Below are 25,401 nucleotides of genomic sequence, written 5' to 3'. Positions count from 1 at the left end.
AGCATTTAGTCGATCAAGTTTTTAAATTTGCATTAGTTGTGTAAGTATTAATCAAATAAATTATTGATTTTCAACTTTTAGTTTTGTATTTAATTTTTAATTTTTAATTTTTATTTCTATTTTTGGTTTTTCTAATTTCAACCATTAATCTTAAGGTGGTGTTACTAAGAGTTTATTTTTATCCATCTCTTAATAAAATCCTATGAGTTATTTGTTCCTCTAATACATCATTTATAAGCATGTGGGTAGAACTGATTAATACATTAATGAATAAATTTGAGGGTTTGAGCAAGATAAAATTCATTCAACTTAACTCGCAGCGCTCGAGCCCAAAACAAATAAGAAAAATAAGGAAAGATTCATTTTATTCTCTGGTGAACAGGTCGCTAACTGCCGCATACAGTACCGCCAGTGCCAGAAAGGAGAAGCTCATCAGCAACTAACCGTTGCTCATCCAACAAAGCAGAATGATCTCGCGGTCGCTTGTTTCTTCCAGTATCAGAACACAGTTCCAATCAATCTTCCTCTTTGGATCCGTTCGTCCAACCATCATCCAAAGATTCACATGCGCAGCCCCTTTTTCTTCGGAGTCATACCTGCAGGATTGCAATGACTTGAATCCACTGACACACAAGGACTGGTTGGCGCCAAATGAGGTTTTGAAGATATTCACGAATCTCAAGGACCCTAATTCAGTGTTTACCGTGTTCGATCAAGTTTCTAAGCGCAGAGATTACAAACCCAATGAAGCCCTTTACACTTTGGTCATCAGCAAGCTTGGACAAGCCAAGAAATTTGATGAGATAGAAGATTTGATGGGTAGAATCAAGGTTGAAAAAAGATGTAGGCTTACTGATGATTTTTTCTATAACATTATTAAAATTTACGGCAATGTCGCCGGTCGTATCAATCGAGCAATCGAGACCCTTTTTGACATGCCGAATTTTGGTTGTTGGCCGACGGTGAAAACCTTTAATTTTGTGTTGAACTTACTTGTTTCGACGAAACAATTTGATGTTGTTCATGATGTTTATCTTGGTGCTTCTCAGTTAGGAGTTGAAATTGATGCTTGTACTCTTAACATTTTGATTAAGGGGTTGTGTGGGTGTGGAGATTTGGATGCCGCCTTCTATGTGCTCGATGAATTTCCCAAGCAAAGATGTGTGCCAAATGAAAGAACATTCTCGACGTTAATGCACGGGTTATGTGAAAATGGAAGACTAGAAGAAGCATTTGGATTGCTTGAGAGAATGGAAAGAGAGGGCATTGAGCCGGATACGATCACATTTAATATTTTGATTTCAGGGCTGAGGAAACGAGGGAGAGTTGGAGAGGCAATAGAGCTTTTGGATAAGATGAGGCTCAAGGGTTGTCATCCCAATTCAGGGTCTTATCAGGAGGTCCTTTATGGTTTTCTTGATACTCAGAAATTTGTTGAGGCCAAGGATTTAATGTACCGGATGATCTCTGAGGGTGTAGGTCCAAGCTTTGTATCCTATAAGTTGTTAATTCATGGGCTTTGTGACCAAAAATTATTGGGAGATATGAATTGGGTTTTGAAGCAAATGGTAGATCAAGGTTTCATCCCAAAGATGGGAATGTGGAAGAGGATTCTTCAGAGCATGTGTTTAGGAAATAGCAGTTACAACTGCATTTCTTATGAGGAAATTGTTGAGAATTAGCACACTTGATAGACATGGTCATAGAATGGTTTAGTTGATGTATATGGGTCTTTGAGATGAATATGTACTGTGCTGCAGGCTCAAAATTCAATTATTTGATGGGCTAGAGGATATAAAGCTGGAGACTCAACTTAGAAATTAAATCAATGACTGGTTAATCTCATCTTTCATCTGGTTTGAGGAATGCTTTATTCCATGTTTTGAAGAGAAAAAATTAAATGTAATATGCGTGGAGCTTGGTTTCTGTTCTGAATTTGTTTCTGGATATCCATGAGGTATCCCTACACATGGTAACAGATGATTATAATCTTTAGTAACAAAATTCCTTTTAGAACTCCCCAGATAACATGCCACATGTCTCTATGTGGTTGATATCTCTAAACAGTATTAACGGGATTTACTAATGGGATTTTTTTATTCCATTGCTTTGGCAAGTTCATTTATGGGGACTCAGTGAAGGCCAGCATACCTAGGTCTTTCCAGCTAATTTTGAAATAGCTCATAGTTCTTTGGGATCAGAAACTCAACCTCGACTTACTGTTCACCGAGGCTCAAACAGGTTACTGATTGTGACCAAATATGTATTTTACTTCTTCAAGGCAGTAGAGGTCGAGATCATGACTGGTATGGGAGAGGATTCCTATACAGAAAGTTGGATGATTCTTCATATCTGCAACAAATCCTTTGCTCTAATGTATGGGTTCCACTGAAGCAGATGGTAATGGTTGTCAGAAGATGGCAACTGTAGCCTGTAGCAATGTATCAACCATGCCATTCGCAACTAGCTCTTAAAACTTCTAATTTTTAAGCACTTGCTAGAAATTGTGCTTGCAGGTGGTGGTCTGTGTTTTCATACAGACAATGCAGTCACCAATTGTACAACTCATCCAACAACATTGATAAGCTTAATTTGTATTGATTTAATTTCTTTATAGAAACCAGTTCTCATAAATAGATAGTGTTTGATAGTGTTTAGATGCAAGGCAAATGTAGAATGGGTAGAATACTGTGAAGTGTAGTTCTTGTATTGGATTCAAAGAAATGGACTGGATTCTTCTTACTTTGTTAAGCATGGGTATTGTGTCCACAGAGTTTTAAGATGTTTCGTTTAGCAATCAATTTATAAATTGGCTGATGCAGTGTATCTCAACACCAACTTCTTTTGTGGGGACCAGTTATTTTTGTAAAATCTCAAAGAGAGCATAGACAGGGGGACCCAATTTCTCCCATTTTCATCATAATTAGTCAGGCATTCTCCCAGGCTTCTGTTAAGAGAACTGCATGGCATTGTTAATGCTTGATATACATTGCTGCCCCACAATCTAACAGCTTAAACTTTTAAGTAGTAATCTAACATGGTACTAGAGCTGGTTACCAGGAGGTCTTGAGTTCTAGTCTTGTTGCTCACATTTATTATGTGGTGTTTAAAAGATTATTGAATTCCCTATCATGGGTATTATTTATCTTGGGTTTATCTCTGCACGTGCTGTTGGGCTGCTCATCTAGGGCAGTGTTAAGGCTTGATATACATTGTTGGCCCACAACCTAGCAGCTTAAGTTTTTGGATAAAGTGTTAATCTAACAGGCATTAAAAATAGCCAGGAACTGCAATGCTATTACCCTATCATGTTTGTTGATGATGTTTTTATGCCCTGCAGCTACAATCAAAAATGTGGACAATCTAGGAATGTTTATCTCTACCCATATGGGATTGCTTGGATGGGCTAGAAACAAAGAAAAGTCCGGCTTTAGTTTGGTTAGACAAATCACTAATTAAGAAGAAATATATTGAATATGCTTGGGATAAAGAATCAAAACTAAGGCTAACCACCTGGGACTCCCACAATTTATTGGCAAATCCAAGAAAGAGGCTTTTTCCTCGGTAGTAGAAAAGATTGAAAACAACTTAATGGGATGGAAGGTCAAGTCTGTCCTATGCAGGAGGAACTACTCTTATAAAGCTGCAGCCATGTCTATACCTACCGTTACCTTGTGTGCCTTCCGACTCCCCAATCCACTGTTCCAAATTAGACTATGTTGAGAAATTTTTGGAGGGGCAATTTTGAAGACACAAAGAAGAGTTTTGTAAGGCCATGGGACTCCATATGTTCCTTGTCTCTATGGTGGTCTGGATTTTTGAAGAGTAAAGGATTTTAATCAAGCTCTTATTAATAAACTTGGATGGCATATTATTTCCAATGCACCGAGTATGGGTCTCTCAATTGACCAAGAAATATTATTCTCATCTCTCATTTACTTCCAATTTCAAAATAATATCATACTCATTTATCTGGAAAGGGATCCTGCAACAAAGGGGCTCTCCGATGGAGAGTACTTGATGGATAATATCTGGACTCAGCCTTGCAAACATTTAATGCTCAACATTATTTTAACAGGAATTGAAGAATTGCCTGTTATGGTGGCATACCTTGTTGCTGATCATAGATGGAATGAGCAGAAACCATAGGATGTTTCTGAGGGGGTGGTGAATCAAGTACTGAAAATCCCCTTGGTGAGGGAACAGCGCGAACACAGACTCCTAACTGGGAGAAAGCTATGGAGTTTAATGATCCATTTCAGATTGAAAGAGTTTCTTTGGAGAGTAATAGCAAATTCAATTTGCCTTAAGAGCAGTTTTGGCTTAAACGTTTTTCATTGAAGATTATAGATGGTCACTGTGCAGAGAGGAGATTGAAACTGCTAAGAATTTATTCAGGTTCCAATTACCAAAAATGATGACTGAATTGGTGGAAATGATGAATCCTGCTGGTACCCTGAAGATTACACAGCCCAACTGGGAGCTGGTGCTTTGTTTGCTTCAATTCTGATGTACTCCTTTAGGACCTGCCGAACAAGGTTATTTTTACTTTTATGAAATTATGAAAAGATTGTCCATATTTTTGTCCTGAATCAGGTCTATGCTGAATGTGAAGAACAAAGAGTTAATCATCAAAAAGATCAGCCACCTTTGTGCTGGATCAAAGCTTTGATAGTTTTGTTGCCTGTTAGCTTCAACCCTAGTTTTTCCCCATACATTTTTGGATTAGTTATCTTTGTTGCTATGCAAATTAGCAAGCAAATATATACAAAAATGCATACGTGTGTGTGTGTGTGTGTGTGTGTTTTCAATATATCAAAATTATCTAGAAATTTCTTCTCTTGAATCTAAATTTTACATATTTTCTTCTGCATTCTAGGAAACTAAAGGCCTAGACGAATTGTTTACTTGGACAAGCTCAGTGCTGTGTGTCATTTCCATTTTCATGCTTACCTTACCATGTTCCACACATTCAACAGCTCATTACTCAACATCAGAGTATCATCCAAAGTAGTATCCATCATTAATTTTCAAAAATACTAAAAGAAAAAGAAACTTTTACTCCGTGATCTCCACATTTCACTTCACCAACAAGATTTACAAATTCTCATTATTATTTTATTCTACAAGTTTACATACACACATAATGGCAATCCAGTGTACAACACTCAAGTAAGTTTCAACACCTGCACAGTAAATGTACAAAAGAAATTCAACATGCTCATTGCATTAGGCAAACCTTCATAAACCACTTTCAACTATGTAAAAGCTACAATTTGAAACTTTTATTTTATACAAAAGTGAAAAAGAAAAGAAAACGTCTAAAATTTATGTTCTCTCACTTTCCAAGTTCTCCTTTACAGCTTCGGAATTTGAGGACTTCTCACCCAATCCTTCAACTATTCTTTCAGGGCTGCTAGCTGATTTATGCTCCATCTTCTCTGGGCTCATTTCAGGGTTGTTTGAACCACTCTCAACAATATGCTCCTCTGAATTAAAAAAATCATTAGCATGGCTGGGCACAGGATTTAAAACAAGTGGATCCCTTTCACTTCTAGGGGTATAAGTTGATGAAGGCAAAGATTCCTCATCAGATGAGTCAGATTCGATGGATATTTCTCTGTGTGTTGCTAACAATCCTGAATGGTCACCTCGATATTTGCTTGATCCTTTACGGGAAATAACATGCTTAATGCTCCGAGCAGATTTTCCTGCCTGTTTTATCATGTTTCTTGCCATATCTTTCACATTTCCCCTGCTTGGACTTTCCAGACTACTTTCACCAGGGCTTGAACTCCTGTCTGCTATTGGAGCCTTAACAGAAATAGGCTCAGAAAGGCTGTCTTCCACTACAAACTTCACACCAATCCCCTTTGCATTTGTTGCCTTAATGTTCACATGTGGAGATAAAACCACCTCCGCATTGCAGTCACACTGATCCTCTTTCCCAGGACTCCTATTAAATACTGCACTGATCTTCTGCAGGCCTCTTTGAACTAAATTTAGTTTTGTAGTCCCAAGATTTTCATCACTGCTGCTGTCATCATTGCAAAAGGATCTAGATGCTGCCGTATAATCATTACTCTCTCCATGGATTTCAGTGTCCAGTAGCCTCATTTTACCTTTTCTAGGCTCCCATTTTTGAGAGAAATCAGTTCCTGGGTGATGGACCCATATCCCCGTCTCTCGTTGCCCTTCAATGTCAACAGGTTCAAACTTATCTGCCAATTTTGCAGTCGTTTCTGAGGATACATAAGAGGAAGAACCATTTTGAGCATTCTGGCTTGCAACGGAATTTATACTATCTTCCTTTATACTATCTTCCTTGTTTGATGCTTCCCAATCACATGATGTATTTGGTTCCTGTGGATAATATGCAACAAATTGTCAGAACCATGTTTATCCCATCATTCCATGGAACATCTTTATTTGGATTTACATGGCATTTAAAACAAGGCCGCTATGCTTCAAATAACATCAATAAAACATTTGCTAACTTTTCATTCTAAGCAGCGGGACATGTTAAGATTACATAAAGGAGTACTTTCAGCTTATTTTTTTTATTGGTAGCAGTATTGCTCCATTCCAACGTGTTAGCACATGGCTTCAAAAATTGGAATATCTAAACAGGCCATCATGCTTTTATTTCTAGTTTTTAAAAAATTATGAAAAGAAAAGAAAAGGCGCACCTTTCCATTGACTTCTAGTACAGTAATGGCAAGATGCAACCTCCCCATTTTAATGTTCTGGAGAGACAACCACAAGTCATGCCTCTGGCCATCCTTATGATTACTGATGTTTACAGAACAGTCTCTGTAAATGGTAAGTGTAAGCATGACATTTAAAGCGTTTGAAAAACACAAAAGGAAATCAAAGAAAACAGAACAAAGCTGTAGATGGTTAACTAAACAAGCATTATCAAACATCCATAATTGCTACACAATGCTGGCTCTGCAAAAGCAACCCTCAAAAGCAATAATAAACAAAAAACTATGCATCCTTGTATTCAAAAAATAGAGGAAATAACCAACTGTAAGAAAAGGCTTTCCATGGGTCTAAAATAAAAGTAAAATTTGAAATAAAAAGTTTTTATCCAATAAAGGAAACTAATACTGAAGCGTAGAATATTGGAAGTTCAAAATTTTCCAGTATATTTGTGATTTGTGAAGCACAGGCACACCGCACATGCACCTTCATGCAGAGAGTGAGGTTGCTGTGTCGTACCTTACAATACAAACAGACAAAATGGAAGTATGGAGAAGGATATGATAAAATGCAAAAAAATTCATTTAAAGTGTGAAGAAAGAGAACTGCACAATGTCGCTGACAAGAAAGAAATGATTGTACATTTAATTGCATTATCATTGTGAGATGTAGAAACAAACCCAAGAGTATCATCAATAAAATGATCTTTGTCACGAACTTCAATAGTCAGCATGTTAGGTGACTCCCACGAACAGATGGGGATCTTAAATTCTTCATGCCATTTTGGAGTTAGTGTTTTCCTTTGTGTCTTAGTCTTAAATCTGTAGGAGCCAAGTTGTCCTTTTACATACGGATCAGCTAATCCTGAAAAAATAGCTCCCATAATCACATATAAATACTACAGGAGGTGTGTAAAGCTGTTTAGAAGCAGAGCTCAGACTAACCATTTAAATCTGATGGTTTCATGTCAGATGCTTCAATTACTTCGACTTTGGCATACGCAATAGGCTCTTTCCCATCCACAGAGAACCAACATTCTGACATATAAAATACATGAAGAAATTGAAATTTATAAGTTTCAGTGCCAATGCAAAGAATATTTTTTATCAGACATTATAGAGCCTATTTTTTAAAAAAGTAAACCAATCCGTCAAACTCCTAATATCTTCTTGTATAGTGTAAAATTATTACACATGATAAGCAAGGAACCATAGTTTAAGATGGGGTTGAGCAAGGCTATGGCCGCTCAAACTCCCTTGAATGAATGTCTGCAGCCCCCACCCTGACAACCTTACCACTTAATTTCTATCAAACCTAATAAAATTGCATGCTTTGCATGGTGTTTTGTGTTTCACTGTGTTGAATTATCTATGCTAAGCATATGTATGCATTTGTTTTAAGAATAAATTAGCATGTACAACTTAAGTCAATCAAAATAGGAGTATAATTGAATTAAAATGTAACAGGAGGTGCTTCACTGAAACAAAGTAAGAAGAAATACATTAAAAACAGAATGGTACAAAGATGTGGGGTCAAAATATAAAAACCAAATAGCTGGATTTTTAGAAAATTGGGAAAGAGACATTAGCAAGTAGCAACACGCTTACAGCACCAGCCAAACCCTAAGAGCCACAGCCATCCCCAAACCAAACCTTAAACCTCACAACCCTATGAATGTCTACCACCATAGGGGGTGCTGTCCACACTGCAGCAGACCTGAACCAGCTCCAGCTGCCACCAGAAAACTCCTCAATAGTCTGAAGATTCCTCGACATCGCTGCCAGGGACCATAAAATCCCCTTGAATTTTTGCAAAACTAAAAATATAGTTGTCCACAGACAAAACCAATCTGCAGATCCCCAAAATTCTATTTCCAGATCCCCCACCCCACCCCACATGCCCTCATGCACTGGTTGAAGGCCGACAGCTCTGAAGCCACACATGGGTTGATCCACATGGTCCGAATTCTCTCATAAACCATGATATCAAGTTGAGGGGTCATGGAGTTCACACCAAAGCATCCTTTTTAGTTTTTCTTTAACAGCACTCTATTAATGATTATTTGGTACCTTTGGAGGCTGTTTATTAGTCTTAGCCGAGTCCATTGGGTGCAGCTCCTAATCATTATGTTTTGTATTCATTCCAGTTGTTTACCTTGTTCATTGTTGATCTTGTCTGTGTATTTTGGAATGGAATCCATGAATCCCAGAAGTTTCTTTCCCTCACCATTGCTGCATATGACAAACAAAAAAAAATTTGAAGGGAAGTCATTATGTGCCGCAGTCAAATGCTGCCAGGATCTCTTTTTCAGGTTTAGGCAAGCCCAAAAACTTGTTTCAATCTGGACCCAGTATTTTATTTTTTATTTTTTTTTTGATAAAAAAAAAAAGGAATTTAATAAAAAATAAGAATGTACAACAAAAGAAAAAAAAAAGTGGAAAAGGAGAACTGGGAGCATCAGAAATCCTCCCTTTACAACAATAACAAAAAATTATATCAGGAGATCATCATAATCTGAAAACCAAGTCAATGTTGCAAAGCCAACCAGTCCTGCTGCAAGTCTTCCAGAGAAACACGATGAAAACAGCCATTAGCCAACACCTACAAAGATGCAAGATAAACCCCTCTACTCCAAATTATTAGCTGTGGCCATCCCTTTGAAAATTCTGGCGTTTCTCTCCAACCAAACACACCAAATAACAGCCATAATAGTGCAGCTGAGCAACGTCAAAAGGCTTTCTTATCCTTCCCTTTTCCAAAACCTCTAAATGTGATGGAGCAAAAAGCCTTCAAAGTAGAGGGACAAATCCAGTCTTCACCACACATATCATATAATTTATTCAAGACAACCCAACTAAAGGGGCAATGAAGAAACAACTGTGAACAAGTCTCCCACTACTCAAACAAAGGACAAAAACATCCAATGTTAGGGCCTTATTAGGCCTTCTCTTCTGAAGCACATCATTAGTATTAGTTCTATCAAGTATTGCAGTCCAATAAAAGATTTTTTGTGAGGGAGCTTTAGCTTTCCAAATCAAAGAGTACAAACCAAAAGGATCCTCATTAGAGTTGCGAGTCAAATATGAGAAAAATATTTACAAGAGAAATCCCCAGAAGGATCTAAACTCTAAACCCTTTTATCATTTTCCAAATGAACGAGAAAAGAATCAAGCAAACTAGTTAAAGGAGCTCGTCAATATCTCTATCTGGACCCAGTGATGAAATGAAGGAAGTATGGGCTCAGGAAGATGCATTGATTGCCTCACTGCTATTCTCAATGGAACCCCAGATTGCATGGATCTAGATGGGTGTCGAGCTCCTATATTCCAATAACATGACCTGGATGTACGAACTCACCTTGGATCTGTAGTACTTTCAGGCTTCAGCGATGACAGGGATACAGGAGATGAAGTGCATCTACGAGGTACTCAACATTCTGCAACCTTCCGATGTCTGCACGCTACAAAAGCAAAGGGAGCAATCCTTCAGGTCGTAGCTAGTTTAAAACCCAAGTTTGAACCAGTCCAATCCAAGATTCTCAATAGTGCACAGTCAGAGTCTTCAGCTAAAGTTTATTATTCCGTACTTTATGCCTCCTTCAAAACTCATTTCTCAGCTCCTAATTCACGTGTTTTGCATTCCTATTGCATCTCTAGCTCAAATAGATAACTCTACAGCTTCTTTGCTGTCAAATATCTCTCTGACTAGTCCTTGCATCATAGATTCTGCTGCCACTCACAGGTACGACCAATTTCTTTTACCTCCAGTATTCTAACAACTTACCTTGCATTACCCTAATGAGTCCTCAACAGTTAAGGGAATAGGGCAGTAAACCATACTCCCCGTCTCTCTCTTCGGTGTTGTATATTTTAGATTCCCCTTTAACCTCATGTCTGTTAGCAAGATTATAAAATGAATGAATTGTTCTATAGCCTTCTTTCCACATTATGTATTCAAGATTTGAAGACTGTCGAAATGTGGAAAAGAAAACTGAATATTCCACTGACTTAAAAAAAATATTACATCCCCTTTAAATAGATGATAAATCTCATCTAATTACTAGGGATATTTACAACCTACTGAAAATAGAATATCCTATTTAAAATGGAAAGCAGTAAAATAGGAAAGACTATCTACAGAATCGGGTAACATGCTACCAAAATCCCCTAGGATCGTGGAACCAAAAATAGCTAACAAATCAGCTGTAAATCTCCTAAAGATCAGCCTCTAATAAAGGCTGACAGATATCTAATAATTCTACACTCCCCCTTAAGTTGGGCTGTAAATATTGAATAGGCCCGGGTTGGAAGTCAGATCATCAAAATTCTTTCTTGGCAGAGCCTTGGTAAGGATATCGGCTGTTTGGAGACATGTAGGCACATACAACATCTTGATTATTCTTTCCTCTATTTTTTCTTTTATGAAATGTCGATCAATCTCCATGTGTTTTGTTCTATCAGGTTGCACTGGGTTCTTTGCAATGCCGACGGCTGATTGACTGTCACAGAACATCTTCATGGGTTCTTCACTTGAAATCTTTAATTCCTTTACAAGCCTTCATAGCCATATTCATTCACAGATGTCATGTTCCATTGTCCTGAATTCAGCTTCTGCACTGCTTCTTGACACAACTGATTGCTTCAAACTTCGCCATGTAACTAGGTTTCCCCACACATATGTGCAGTACCCAGAAGTTGACCTTCGATTATGTATTGATCCTGCCCAATCTGCATCACTGAATACTTCAATATCTCTTCTTTGATTCTTCTCAAAAAATAATCCTTTACCTGGTGTTAGCTTCAGATATCGTAGGATTCTATAAACAGACTCCATATGTTCTTCATTGGGATTGTTCATGAATTGACTCACCATATTGACAAAGAAGCCAATATCAGGTCGGGTGTGAGATAAATATATAAGTTTTCCAACTAGTCTTTGATATTTGCCTTTATCCACTAGTGCACTATCTTCCTTGGCTCCTAATTTGGTTGTTGAATCCATAGGAGTATCTACTGGCTTGCATCCGAGCATCCTAGTCTCTTTCAAAAGATCTAACACAGATTTCCTTTGGGAGACAAATATTCCCTTCCTTGACCATGCCACTTCCATGCCAAGGAAGTATTTGAGATTCCCAAGGTCCTTGATTTCGAATTCTTTAGCTAGAAGACTTTTGAGACTACTCACTTCCTCCTCATAATCTCCCATTAGAATGACGTCGTCCACATATGCAATGAGGATGGAAATTTTTCCTTCAGGAGAGTATTTAACAAATAGTGTATGATCCGAATGGCATTGAGAATAGCCATACCTCCTGACTACCTTTGTGAATCTCTTGAACCAGGCTCTTGGGGATTGCTTGAGCCGATATAAAGATCATCTGCGTTTGCATACTTTGTTGTGTGTAGCTTGTGTCTTGAATCCAGGAGGAATTTCCATGTAGACTTCTTTAGCTAGGTCTCCACTGAGGAAGGCATTCTTGACATCTAGTTGGTGAAGAGGCTAGTCTAAATTTGCTGCCAAAGATTGGAGGACCTACACTGTATTTAACTTGGCTACAAGGGCAAATGTCTCTTCGTAGTCGATTCCATATGATTAAGTGAATCCCTTTGCTACCAGCCGAGCTTTGAATCAGTTAACACTTCCATCTTCATTATATTTTCACAGTGAATATCCATTTGCAACCCTACTGGACGTTTTCTAGTTGGTAATTCTGTGATCTCCCATGTTCCATTCTTTTCTAGTGCACAGATTTCTTCCCAGACAGCAGACTTCCATTCTGGTGTACCAAAAGCCTCTTGTATGTTATTAGGAACCTAGATTTTGTCGAGGTTGGCAACAAAAGATCTAAAATTCGATGATAGCCCCTGATGATATGACACAAAAGTGTATATTGGGTGTTTTGTGCATGATCTCACACCTTTTCTCACAGCATTAGGACAATCACTATCATCATTAGTTAACTCACTATGGGAAGTTTCGGGATTAGAGTTTCTTGGTGGATTTTCACTTGATCCATGGCTCAGATCAAACTCTTGGATTTGCTCAAGGGATGCTTGTTGTTCTATCTCCTTTTAGTTCCTTTTCCTCCGTGAATAGGTAATCAACTCATCATTTTTTGTTGGCTGACTAGTGTCCAGATGCTAATGTTTCACGGGAGGTTCTAAGAAGGGATTTTAAGAAGAAATGGAGTCGGTAGTTGGAATGGATTCAAAAATTTGTGATAGGTGAGAAGGGCCAAAATCAGAAGAAGGGTGAGATAACTCTTCAATATCCCAAAGCTGGAATTCTTGTGTAATCTCCCACCCTGGATTTCTGATTTGGGGTAATATGGTTGTTGCTCAAAAAAGGTGACATCCATGGAGTGATAATATCTTTAAGTAGCTGGTGAATAACATTTATAACCGTTTTGGTTTGGAGAGTACCAGAGAAAAATGCACTTAAGGGCTCTAGGATCAAGTTTACCCTGATGTTGACTATGAACATGAACAAAAGCTGAGCACCCGAATACTTTGAAGGGAATAGTGGAAATGAGTCGAGTATTGGGAAAGGACTGAAGTAGAGTTTGACAAGGCGTTTGGAATTTGAGAACACAAGAGGGCATCCTGTTTATGAGGTAGGTTGCCTAAAAGTGTTTTGGTACATGTGTAGAGAACCTGAGGGAGCCGGCAACATCTAGTAGGTGCTGATTTTTTCTTTCGCCAATTCCATTTTGCTGAGGAGTGTCAACACACGAACTTTGTTGCATCATACCTTGACTCAAGAGATAATCATCAAGAATGGATTTGAAATATTCTTTGGCATTATCAGTTTTCACAATCTGTATTTTTGCTTGGAATTGTGTTTGGATCATGGTGTTAAAATTTTTGAAAATCTGACCAGCCTCTGACTTTTCTTTCAGGAGGAATATCCAGGTAAGTGTAGTGTGATCATCTATAAAAGATATAAACCAGCGATATCCAATAATATTCTTGATCCTAGATGGCCCCCACACATCACTATGAATCATTGAAAAGGGTTGGGATGGTTTGTAGGGTCGGTTGTAATAAGAGTTGCAAATATGTTTTGAAAATTGACACATCTCACACTGAAAATCATTTGGATTTTTATTATTGAATGATGAAGGAAAAAGTTTCTCAAGATACAAGAAATTTGGATGTCCTAACCTATAGTGCCACAACATAATTGCACTATCATTATTAGAACGAATGATAGAAAAATAACTTCGACTTTTAGACACTAAATAATCGGATTTGTGAGTTGTTCCTTGAAGAGGATCATTAACCTCAAGAAGATAGAGCCCTATACACATCTTAGCACTGCCAATCGTCTTCCCCGACTCCAAGACCTGAAATTCACACATATTTGGGAAAAATTTAATAACACAATTGCGATCCCGAGTGAGTTTACTAATAGACAGCAAATTGCAATCCAAATTTGGCACTAATAGAACTGAGTTGAGTGTTAGGTTCTCTGAAATGTTAACATAACCTATACCATCCACCTTTAAGCGTGAACCATCTGCTATCCTGACAGTTAAATTTTCATAACAAGGACTATAAGTAGAAAAAAAATTTCTATCTCCGGTCATATGGTCCGATGCTCCTGATTCTATAATCCATTGACCTAGCTTCTCCTTTTTAACATTAAGAGCATTTAAAAAATTACCTTTGTATGCCAAAGAACCGGTACCAACCACAGTAGTAGGGATTGCCGAAGATTGGCTAAACATTTTCTACAATAATTCTAGTTGCTCCTTGCTGAAGAGACTGGGCTCGGGTGGTAATGGTTTTTCATCTACCAAGACGAAATTTCCCCATCCTTCTCTGTTGTTAGCAAAGCAGGAAGGTTTCCAATTTGCGGGTTTACCATGGATTTTCTAGCAGGTGTCCTTGGTGTGACCAGGACGTCGACAATGGTCATACCACGACCTCCCTTTCTTCAGTCTACTGTCACTAGGGGTGAGCATAATTTGGGGAAACCCGAATTAACCGACCGAAATTGGTCGATTTGGTTCGGTTAAGAAAACAGGATCAGTCGGTTCGGTTATGGTTTTACAAAGTTCGGTCAATCGGTTAATCAGTTCAGTTAAGAGTAATGTTAAGTCGTTTAACCAAAATAACCGATTTAATAATTAATTAAAATTTAAATATAAATTAGCATATGTTAATTTGTTAAAGTGCAGTCTAAAGCACAACACTCATCTCAGTGTGGAGTTCCCTAGAAGTAACAAACATCTGACTAGTTAGATTATCACTTGACTGGGCTATTAAGGGCATGTCAATGATTTATGTCAACTTATCAAGCTATTCAACACCCCCTTCACATGAAGAGGCAAATAGATGAACTTGAGCAGGTGCATGAACACAAACGGAACAAAGGGACCCTATGACAAAAATCATAGGAGAAGACACAGATAACATGAAATTAATCCAGGATGTGCAAAAATGAAATATTTGATGTCTTGTTTTATCACTTGATTTAAAAGCTTAAGTTGCTTGGCAGTGAGCTAGCAAATGTATATCAAGCCATTTAACATGAACATATATTGTTCCTAAGAGATTGAATAAAAACAATGATATCCTGTTTGGGTGGGAGAGTATCTAAGAAAAACATACTTGTTTACTCCTTTTTATTAATAAAATTAATAGATGAGGTGCTTAATTAAGCTAGAATTGGTAAAAAAATCTACAATTATATTATGTTTTTATTAATTAATTTCTAATTAATTATGCTAAATTTGGTTAACCGAATTACCCAAAAAGGTAATTAGGTCGGGTTCGATTTGGTGAGGCCCCTCTATTCGGTCAATTCGGTTAACAGTTTTCATTAATCGAAAATTTTGGTTAATTTGATTAATTAACCAAATTTGGCTGAACCGACCGTTTGCTCACCCCTAACTATAACTATTGTTATATGGATTTCCTCGAACCGCAAGGGCTGAACTCTCCAGGTTTGTTGCAAAATCTTAAAGGCCCATCATTATCTTCTTTCAACTGTCCTCTCGACGAACTTCTAAAAACGCTTCTCGTATGTTTGGCAATGGTTTGGATCCTAGGATTCTTCCTCGTACTTCATCAAGATTTTTATTTAATCCAATCAAAAATTTGTATAATCTTTTTTCTATTCAACAATTTGTTTATACCCGATTCCATCTTCGGGACAGCTCCAATAGTGCTCCTCGAATAAGTCTAGTTGTTGCTAGTAGCGGTTGAGAGTGTTGAAGTATTGGGTCACTGTCAAATCTTCTTGGCGTAAGTCATGGAGAACACTTTCCACCTCGAATAATTCAGATGTATTCTTATAGTTAGAATACGTTTCCTTGGTAGCTTCTATTAGCCATGGGGGTTACATAATCATGGTTTATATGTTTTGATGATATTAACCTATATGTTATTCCTAGTATTTCCTATCTTTGCAAATCATGTTTAGTACAGGTTCCAATGACAAATACATAAAGTACTGGATCAAAGGCAAAGATCGGACTAAGTAGACATCAAGCAGGAAAGATCAAAAGGACACTCACTCGGAAAGGACTCAAGCACATCCATGGAAGCATAATGTACAAATTATATGTAATAGGGATTGTGGTTGAGGTAGTAATTTCTGTAACTTTTGCGTTTTGTTTCATGCACGATTTCTGAGCAAAAGTTGAGCAAATGCATGCATACTAGGACACATGAATTTATAGGATTTCACTTAAGTCACAAACTCAACATTTATAGTTTTCAAATATAAATCAAAGAGCTTGTCAAAAGAATCCTAAACTCAAAGATGTTTTCCAAAGGGACAAGTTTTCAATAACTTGGTTTTATAAACTTCTTCATACTTTGTCCTGGTTTTGTTAAAACGAGCTTTATGTCCTAAACACTCAAGAAAGTGAAGAATACTTTTATAAAGGGCATACTTAGCATATAAGATATCGAAATAAGCTTTCAAATATGTTTTATTAATCAAGATATCTTATATTCAAAGGGAAACTCACTTGGACAAGTTTTAATCTTCATTAGACTTAATATATTTCATATACTTTTGTCCAAGAATGTTTTAAGTCATTAAAAGGCTTTTTAACAAGGAAAAACAGAGCAATCGTCATCTAACGTAGTGCAGCCTCGAGTCCTGAACACCCTTCGGTATTTGGGGCATAACTTTTATTAGAAAAGTCCAAAAAGGACGATCTTGGTGTCTATGGAAAGTTAAGAAAAAATCCCACAACTTTCATGTTGATGACTTTTTCTTATTTGGGATAATCGTCGACGAATGCAGGAAACCGTCGATGGTTTTAGAGAGCCCATAAAAACCATCGACGGTTTGAGACGGTGACAGAACACCAATGGGCGAAAAACGACTAGTTTTCAAAATAGTTTTTAAATAAAACCCCTCAACAGCCATAAAATGGCTAATTGCCCATTTTTTCCTATAAATACAAGTTCTTAGACTTGTTTAAAAATGGTTTTGAGCATTGTTGATCATATTTGTGAAAATATCATTTTATCCAAAACCTAAGCACATTGCACTTTGCATTTTAGTCATTCATCACAAGTGCTCAATCCTCTCTTGCTCATTTATCTTGTTTGAATCATTTCTTGAGAGAGTAGTGTAAGGAATTGTTTGTAATTGATTTCAGCAGATTTAAGAAGCATTCCATTGTAATCATCTTGGTTGTAAAGGTTCTTTGTGAACCGTTTGGTGAAGGTTCTTGGCGAACCGAAGGCTCTTTGTGAGCGGGTAGGGATTTGTTCCCAAGTGTAGCTCAAAGAGAAAATAGACATTTACTTGACATAACACGGTCTCCACTCCTTCATATGCATGTTCCTAAAACTTTTTGGATTGATGCACTTCTTACAGCCTAATTTTTGCACAATAGGATGCCCTCCAGTGCTCAAGGAGGATAAATTCCCTTCTCCATCGTGTACCTAGAAACATCCATGCTTTCTACTATACTTCGAGTCTTTGGGTGCATACGTTTTGTTCATGCTCCACATATTGGTCAAGACAAGTTCTCTCCTCATGTTGTTAAATGCGTCTTTGTTGGGTACTCAAGAACTCAAAAAGGTTATAGATGTTATGATCCCCACTCTCAAGAAATATGTTAGTGCGTGTCACCTATTTTGAGGGAACACCTTATTTATCTAGTTCAAGGTCCTCCTTAAATGAATCTATTTTGAGTCCACCAACGATTTATGATCCCCCATATCTGTGTTTATCCTCCTATTCCTACTATTATTCTTCTCCCAAAATCTTCTACTCTTCCAAATCCAGCAAATACTGATCTAGAGAAATAATTTATAGTTTATGAACAACGGAAAGCAAGCACAAACATGACTACCACCACGCAGCCACCTCTTCCGCCCATCGTTGTTCCAACTTATGGTTCTAGAGATCAGTGTGACTTGGATTTTCTCATTGCTCACTGAAAAGGTACTCGAACATGTACTCAACAACCCATAGTTGTTTATCCTATTGCTCATTGTGTTTCATTTCTTCACCTTCCTAGTCCTATGCGTTCTTTTGCCTTGTCCATCTCCTCAGTTTTTGTTCCTTCATCACATGTTGAAGCCCTTACTAATCCTAGGTGGAAGCACGAAATGGATGTCGAATTGATGCCTTTGACCACTCAAGAGACATAGGACTTGGTGGATCTTCCTCCTAGTATCAAAGTTGGTTACCAAGAGGTCCTAGGTTCTAGTCTTGTTGCCTAAATTTAATGTGTGGTGTTTAAAAAATTATTATGTTCCCTATAATGATTGTATGTCTTTTGCATTTATCTCTCCAAGTGCTATCCAGCTGCACGTGTAGGGAAGTGTTCAAGCTTGAGATACATTGTTGGTCCACAACCTAACAGCTTAAGCTTTTAGGTAAAGTGGTAATCTAACAATCATTCGATGCTTGGGGTCCTAGTCATGTCACTTCAAAAAATTGGCGTTTTGATATTTTGTTACATTTGTTGATGACTACATTATAATGACTTGGTTGTTGTTATGGGTTGTTTAATATCTTTTTGTGCCTTCTAGCTCAAATAAGGGCTCGGTTTTATGTAATATATGGTAATGATAACGCCAAACTTGGTTTTTATTTCCTCGTAAAATTGAGAAAATATGTTAAGAAATTCAGACCTATCTTTTTATACATAGATCCAAGTCATACCAAAAAAAAAATGATAATAAAAAGATTGTACTAGATTGAGAAAGAGAAGTTACAATGAGAAGGGGACAAGAAATCTGTCCCAAAAAAATGAAACAAAAAATACAAAAAATAAGGGCAGCCCAGTGCACAAAGCTCTCACATATGCGGGTCTAGTGAAGGGGCAGACCACAATGGATCTATAGTACGCAGCCTTACCTTACATTTTTGCAAGAGGCTGTTTCCACACCTTGAACCCAGCGACAACCTTACCATTGCGCCTGAGCTCCCCTTCCAACAAAAATAAAAACAATAAAAACAAAGATAAAACAATAAAGCAAAAATAGCAATTAATCAAGAAAACCCTTTTTCAATCCCTTTCCATCATAATTCACCGAGCGCTTAAGATTTTCTAGCTCCCTTTGACCCTTATTTTCTTTGTACTTACCCCCAACAAAACACACTTCCATTCCTCCAGCATCACACATTTTTAGATCCACTTTATCCTATATCTCTTAGGCTCTCAATCCTTCCTAGAAATCACCACCATTGGTGTAGGTAAAATTCCATTATTGCACTACATGTTATTACCAATCCATTGTCTTCAAAAATAGAAACCTCCTCCAATCCATCTAGGTCCTCGAGATTATCGCAGGAATCATAAACATTCATTCCTCCTTTTACCATTGTTGAGTAATTGGGTAAAATGGAAGACCTAAACTCAATGATAGATCTCTCCCTCTATTTATAATATATGTAAGCACAATGGGACCATAATACCCTTACTAACTCACACTTATTACTAACAAAACTCTAACACATATTAATAATAATAATAATACTAAAAGACTAAATAACCATTAACGCTCCCCCTTGAGATAGAACATATATATCATATGCTTCTAGCTTGTTACAAATGAATTTCACACAAGCACCTCCCAAAGCTTTAATGAACAAATCAGCAAGCTAAAACTCAAATTTCACATGAGTGGTCATAATGAGCTTCTGTACAAGTTTCTCTCAAATAAAGTGGCAATCAACTTCTATGTGCTTTGTCTGCTCATGGAAGACAAGGTTGGAGACAATATAAATAGCAGTTCAATTATCACACATCAACTCCATAGGCTGAGAATGTCGAAAATCTAGTTCTTTCAACATGTTCTTCAGCCAAACAAGTTCACATGTAGTGTGTGCCATAGCCCTATACTCTGACTCAGCACTTGACCTAGCAACCACAGTTTGTTTCTTACTTTTCCAAGACACCAAATTACCACCAACAAAGATACAACACCCAGTTGTGGATCTTCGATCGGATGGTGATCTGGCCCAATCTGCATCTATATATTCCTAAATATAAGTGTGACCCCGATCCTCTGATATAAGAGACCTCTCCCCAGCGCACCTTTGAGATATCTCAAAATGCGAATCAATACATCCGAGTGACTTATTCTCGGGGAATCGAGAAAGTGACTCACAACAATTGTGGCGAAGGATATATTTGGTCAAGTGATTGTGAGATAGTTCAACTTTCCTACAAGTCTCCGATACTAACCTAGATTAAGCAACAAATCACCCATATTTGGCATTAACTTACTATTGGGATCCACAGGTATATCAATAGGTTTGGATCCCAACAGCCCCGTCTCATCTAAAAGATCAAGAACATACTTGCTCTGTGACAAGACAATTCCCGAACGAGATCTCGATACTTCTATACCCAAGAAGTACTTCAATGGTCCCAAGTCTTTGGTCTGAAACTTACTCTGTAGAAAAATCTTTATGTCTTGGATGCCACGATCATCATCATCAGTAGTCACAATGTCATCCACATATACTATAAGCAAAATATTGCAAGATGGAGTATGACAATAAAATACAAAGTGATCTACTGCACACCGATGAAGGCCAAATTCAAGTACTACAGCACTAAAACGGCCAAACCATGCTCTTAAAGATTTTTTTAATCCATACAATGACTTATTGAGCCGACAAACTAAGTCTAACTCCTCCTGAGCAACAAACCCAGAAGGTTGCTCCATTTATACCTCCTCATGAAGATCACCATGTAGGAAAGCATTCTTCACATCTAACTGATGTAGAGGCCAATGACAAGTGGTGGCTAAAGAAATTAACAAACTTGTTAAGATAAATTTAACACAGATAAATTTAACAACCGAGGAGAATGTGTCAGAATAATCCATACCATACACCTGAGTATCCCCTTAGCAACAAGGTGGGCCTTCAAACGAGCCACGAAACCATCAGGATTGACTTTCACATTATACACCCAGCAACAACCAACCACGAACTTATCACGAGAAAGAGGTAACCAAATCCCATGTATCATTATCTTGTAGTGCACTCATCTCTTCAAACGTTGTCGTCCTCCACCCAGAATGGGATAGGGCTTTAGAAATAGATCTTGGAAGAGCAACAGAAGACAAAGAACTAACAAAACAGAAATACGAGGGTGACAAGAAATCATAACAAACAAAATTAGAGATTGGATGTTAGGTACAAGTGTGTTTACCTTTTCGAACAGCAATTGGAGGATCAACATCACGAGAAATAAGATCATCCGACAAGGGAACTAGAGGAACAGTAGTAGAAGCAGGAAGAGGCACTTCCCCCTTGAGTCACTGTGTGTATACCTGCAAATTGGGATGATTCAAACGACGAGAAGGACAAAAACTGGATGAAGATGTAGGAGGATTGGGCACAAATACTAGGTTTGGATCTGGAAGGCAAGGCAGAGGAAGGGACTCATCAAGGTCAACAGAACTCAAGGAATCAAAGTAGTATGGCATAGACTCAAAAAAGGTGACATCAGCAAATACAAAGAATCGATGTAAAGTAGGATTATAACATCGATATCCCTTTTGAGTACAGGAATAGACCAGAAAAATACATTTGATAGCACGAGGATCCAACTTATCCATTCTTGGAGATAACTAATGGACAAAGGACACACAACAAAATATATGAGAAGGAAGGGAGAACAAAGGAGCCTTAGGAAAGATAACTGAATATAGAATTTGACCACCAAGGATAGAGGATGGCATTTTATTGATGAGGGAGCAAGTTGTGAGCATAGCATCACTCCAAAAGACTTTGGAGACATTCATTTGATACAATAGGGTACGAGTGACTTCAAGAATATGTCTGTTTTTCCGTTCTACAACTCCATTATATTGTAGAGTGTGGGCACAAGAGGATTGATGGATCATACCAGAGTTAGTCATATAAGTACTGAATTGTGCACTGAAATACTCCTTAGCATTATCACTACTAGGGGTGAGCATTCGGTTGGTTCGGTTAATTCAGTTAATAGAAAAATCTCGGTTAAAAAATCTCATTAACCGAACCAAACCGAAATTTCATATTAATCAAACTCAAAACCGACTAACCAAATTTCGGTTAAATCGATTAACCAATTTTAACCGATTTAATATTTTAATGTATATAAAATATAAATTTTTAATATATATATATATAATATATATAAAATTTTAATGTATATAATATATAAAATTTTAGCATATATATACTATATAAAATATTTTAAATATATGGTATATATATAATTATTTATTACTAATTTATACTATTTAGTTATTTCGGTTAACTGAACTCAAAAACCAAACTGACAAATCGAAAAAATAAATTCAACGAAAATAAAAACCAAACCAAACCGAATAAATTTTTAACCGAACCGAACCAACCGAACCAAATTATGCTCACCCCTAATCACTACGAAGTATCCTGACTAGCATTTCAAATTGAGTCTTTATTTGGGAACAGAAAGCACAAAAGATATCAAATAACTCGGAGCAATCTTCCATTAAATATAACCAAGTCATCCTAGAGTAGTAATCAAAAAATGTAACAAAGTACTAAAACCCCAACTTTGATGTCACACGACAAGAATAGACAAGCATGAAAGGGCTAACCACCCATTTGTCAACCCAAGGAGCAAAGGGAAGATGATGATGCTTGGCCGATTGACATGACTCACACTCAAGATTAGACATAAAACTCAATATAGGAACTAGCTGTTTCAACTTGTCCAAGGACGAATGACCAAGACGACAATGGATTTGAAGTGGTGTAGCTGCGAATGTGAGGCAATGGGTGGAGAAGGCTACTCAAAGAAGTAAAGTCCACGAGCCTCACGTCCTGTGCCAATTCTCTTTCCTGTTTTCAGATCTTGAATAACCACAGAATCGGGAAGGAACGTGATGGAACAATTTAGTGACTTTGTAAGCTTACAAACTAACATAAGATTGAAAGGAGATTTAGGAATGTATAAAGTAGAAGAAAGGGATAGGAGTAGGATTTACTGTTCCTATCCCCTTAACAGCAATAGCAGACCCATCAACAAGGTTAACTTGAGAGAGATTTTTAGGATATTAGAGATCAGAGAAGAAGTTGGTTGCACCTGTTATATGATCACTGGCAGCAGAATCAATAATTCAAGGACTAGTAGGAAGGATATTAGGTGACATGTAGACTATAGGATTACCTATTTGGGCAAAAGAAGTAATGTGATAAGATGCTTGCTGAGACAATTGATAATGTAGAAACTTGGAATAATCCTCCTCTGATATAGTCACAGTACACGGTTCACTCAAACAAATGTCTAACAGAGGAATCATACTTTTGGGATTTGCAAACGCCATCCCAACATTCACAAACTCAAACCAATGATCATAAGATTAATTGGAACAACCACAAACAAGGTGACCCATCATAAACAAGCCACGGATAAATCAGTACAAGGCTTCCATAGCACCAAAAAACTCACACGCAGCCCCAAGAAAACAACACTCAGCACTGGAACAATTGGAGAGATGAACCACCGAAACTAGCATGAACAAATCACCAATGACCTCAAATGCAGCCCCAAGAAAGCAACACTGCCACAGCCTCACACGGAAAAATAAAATAAAATAAAAAGGAACAGCTTATGTGCACTGCCACTGTCCCAAGAAGTTCACCAATGACCGTTACTAACACCGAACAACAACTAACGAATTACCATAAGTGCATTGCCACAACAAAGATTGGATCTTGGAGCAAAACACACATGCCCCCCAACAGCTTGATATTTTGGTATATGGAAGGAATCAGAATAGTGAATCAAAAAACACAGCAAATCCAACTGTTTCAGACCCAACAAACTCATAAACAATTGATAAAAAGCTTCACGAAGCATCAAACAACCATTCCTTGGGTGCCACACTACCACAGATGAGGTGAACAACTCACCAATGGATATAGCACTGCCACAGCCTCACAACTGAACATATGAATGCTGCCACGGCTCCAAAAAACTCACAAAGAAGTCTTCACGAGCCTTGAGCAAACATTAACAGAATGTCACGATTGCATAGTCGGAAAAGCTTGAATTTTTTAGCAAAAAACTGATCTAACAGCTTGATAATATAGTCTAGAAAAGGAATCAGAGCACAGCAGAAGAAAAAACAAAAAAAAAAATGTGGCTCAAAATTCACTCGCACACCAGCGCGTGGGATCGGCCTTTCCAGCATTTGTCCCACACATGGGGGCGCATGGGGGCTGCATGGTTGGTTTTGTGAAATAATATGGGATGGAGGTGAATCTAGGAAGGGCAACCGCGGGAATGGTGTTTTCCAGCGACGGCTGAGGAGAGTAGGGTTTAGTTTGGATCACGCTTTGATACCATGTTGAGTAATTGGGTAAAATGGAAGACCTAAACTCAAAAATAGATCTCTCCCTCTATTTATAATATATGTAAGTACAATAAAAATGACCATAATACCCTTACTAACTCACACTTATTACTAACAAAACTCTAGCACATAATAATAATAATAATAATAATGCTAAAAGACTAAATAACCATTAACAACAATCAATTCCATCAATGTGTAACAAACAAGTGCTCACCAAACCATCAAACTCTTTCCCAAATCTAAACCACCTATCACCTTTGGATCCCGCAGGGACAAAGATAGAATATCTTTTGCCCCTCCATCCGTGCCCTAATTCCAAGAATTTCCTTGCCCTCGTCACATGAATCACCATCCAATATTCAACAAAACGAACTCGAGGTCTGCAAACACCCTTGCTTAAATTTCCAGCAAGAGATAAGAATCCTTGCGAGAAACAATTTGCTACAACTAAATAAAATAGAACACACCGATTACCCTATCAACTCTTCTCAAGAACAAACAAAGCTCCAACCTCCCCTACTTTATCCAATCTCAAATTCAAGTTTTTCCCTTTGATCTGGACTAAATAGATCCCCATCATCATTAGCTAACAACATCTCGACCAAGAGAGTGAGAAGAGTGATTCAAGGTCCTTCGCGAGAAAGAGAGAGAGAACCATCTCATGTCTTCAAATTAAACAATGCTAATGCTGCAGCTAGGAAACATGAAAAACCTTCAAGAGTTCCTCCTTACCCGTCATTATTGGCCTTTGAGTTTGACAGCAGCTAAGCTCGAAGATGAATGAAGGATGGGAAGCAGCAGGCTTGAGAGAGAGTGAGGGAGCTAGGGCTTCGAACCATTGGGAGAGAAGAAACTGCAAACC

The 25,401-nt window shown here is 37.7% G+C and overlaps 2 protein-coding genes across 2 annotated transcripts in view; one reads left to right on the top strand and one right to left on the bottom strand.

Moving 5' to 3' along the window:
* Positions 1-331: 331 nt before the first annotated feature.
* LOC131144789 (pentatricopeptide repeat-containing protein At3g14580, mitochondrial) lies at positions 332-2,751 on the top strand. The gene has a single exon (XM_058093650.1). The coding sequence runs from the start codon at positions 468-470 to the stop codon at positions 1,680-1,682; it is 1,215 nt and encodes a 404-aa protein (XP_057949633.1). The 5' UTR covers positions 332-467; the 3' UTR covers positions 1,683-2,751.
* A 2,345-nt stretch (positions 2,752-5,096) lies between these two features.
* The window catches only part of LOC131144788 (C2 domain-containing protein At1g53590-like), a 41,090-nt gene continuing 20,785 nt past the window's right edge, over positions 5,097-25,401 (bottom strand). The window contains exons 11-14 of the mRNA XM_058093649.1: positions 7,650-7,742; positions 7,386-7,569; positions 6,690-6,813; positions 5,097-6,363 (exon numbers count right to left, since the gene is read on the bottom strand). Of these exons, the coding sequence (XP_057949632.1) occupies positions 5,329-6,363; positions 6,690-6,813; positions 7,386-7,569; positions 7,650-7,742 (1,436 nt within the window). The 3' untranslated portion in view covers positions 5,097-5,328. The remainder of the gene's footprint in view (positions 6,364-6,689; positions 6,814-7,385; positions 7,570-7,649; positions 7,743-25,401) is intronic.

Source organism: Malania oleifera, chromosome 12, assembly GCF_029873635.1.
Source record: "Malania oleifera isolate guangnan ecotype guangnan chromosome 12, ASM2987363v1, whole genome shotgun sequence".
Classification (NCBI taxonomy): domain Eukaryota; kingdom Viridiplantae; phylum Streptophyta; class Magnoliopsida; order Santalales; family Ximeniaceae; genus Malania; species Malania oleifera.
The sequence above is the reverse complement of the archived record's forward strand: the minus strand, read 5'-3'. Positions and strand labels throughout refer to the sequence as shown.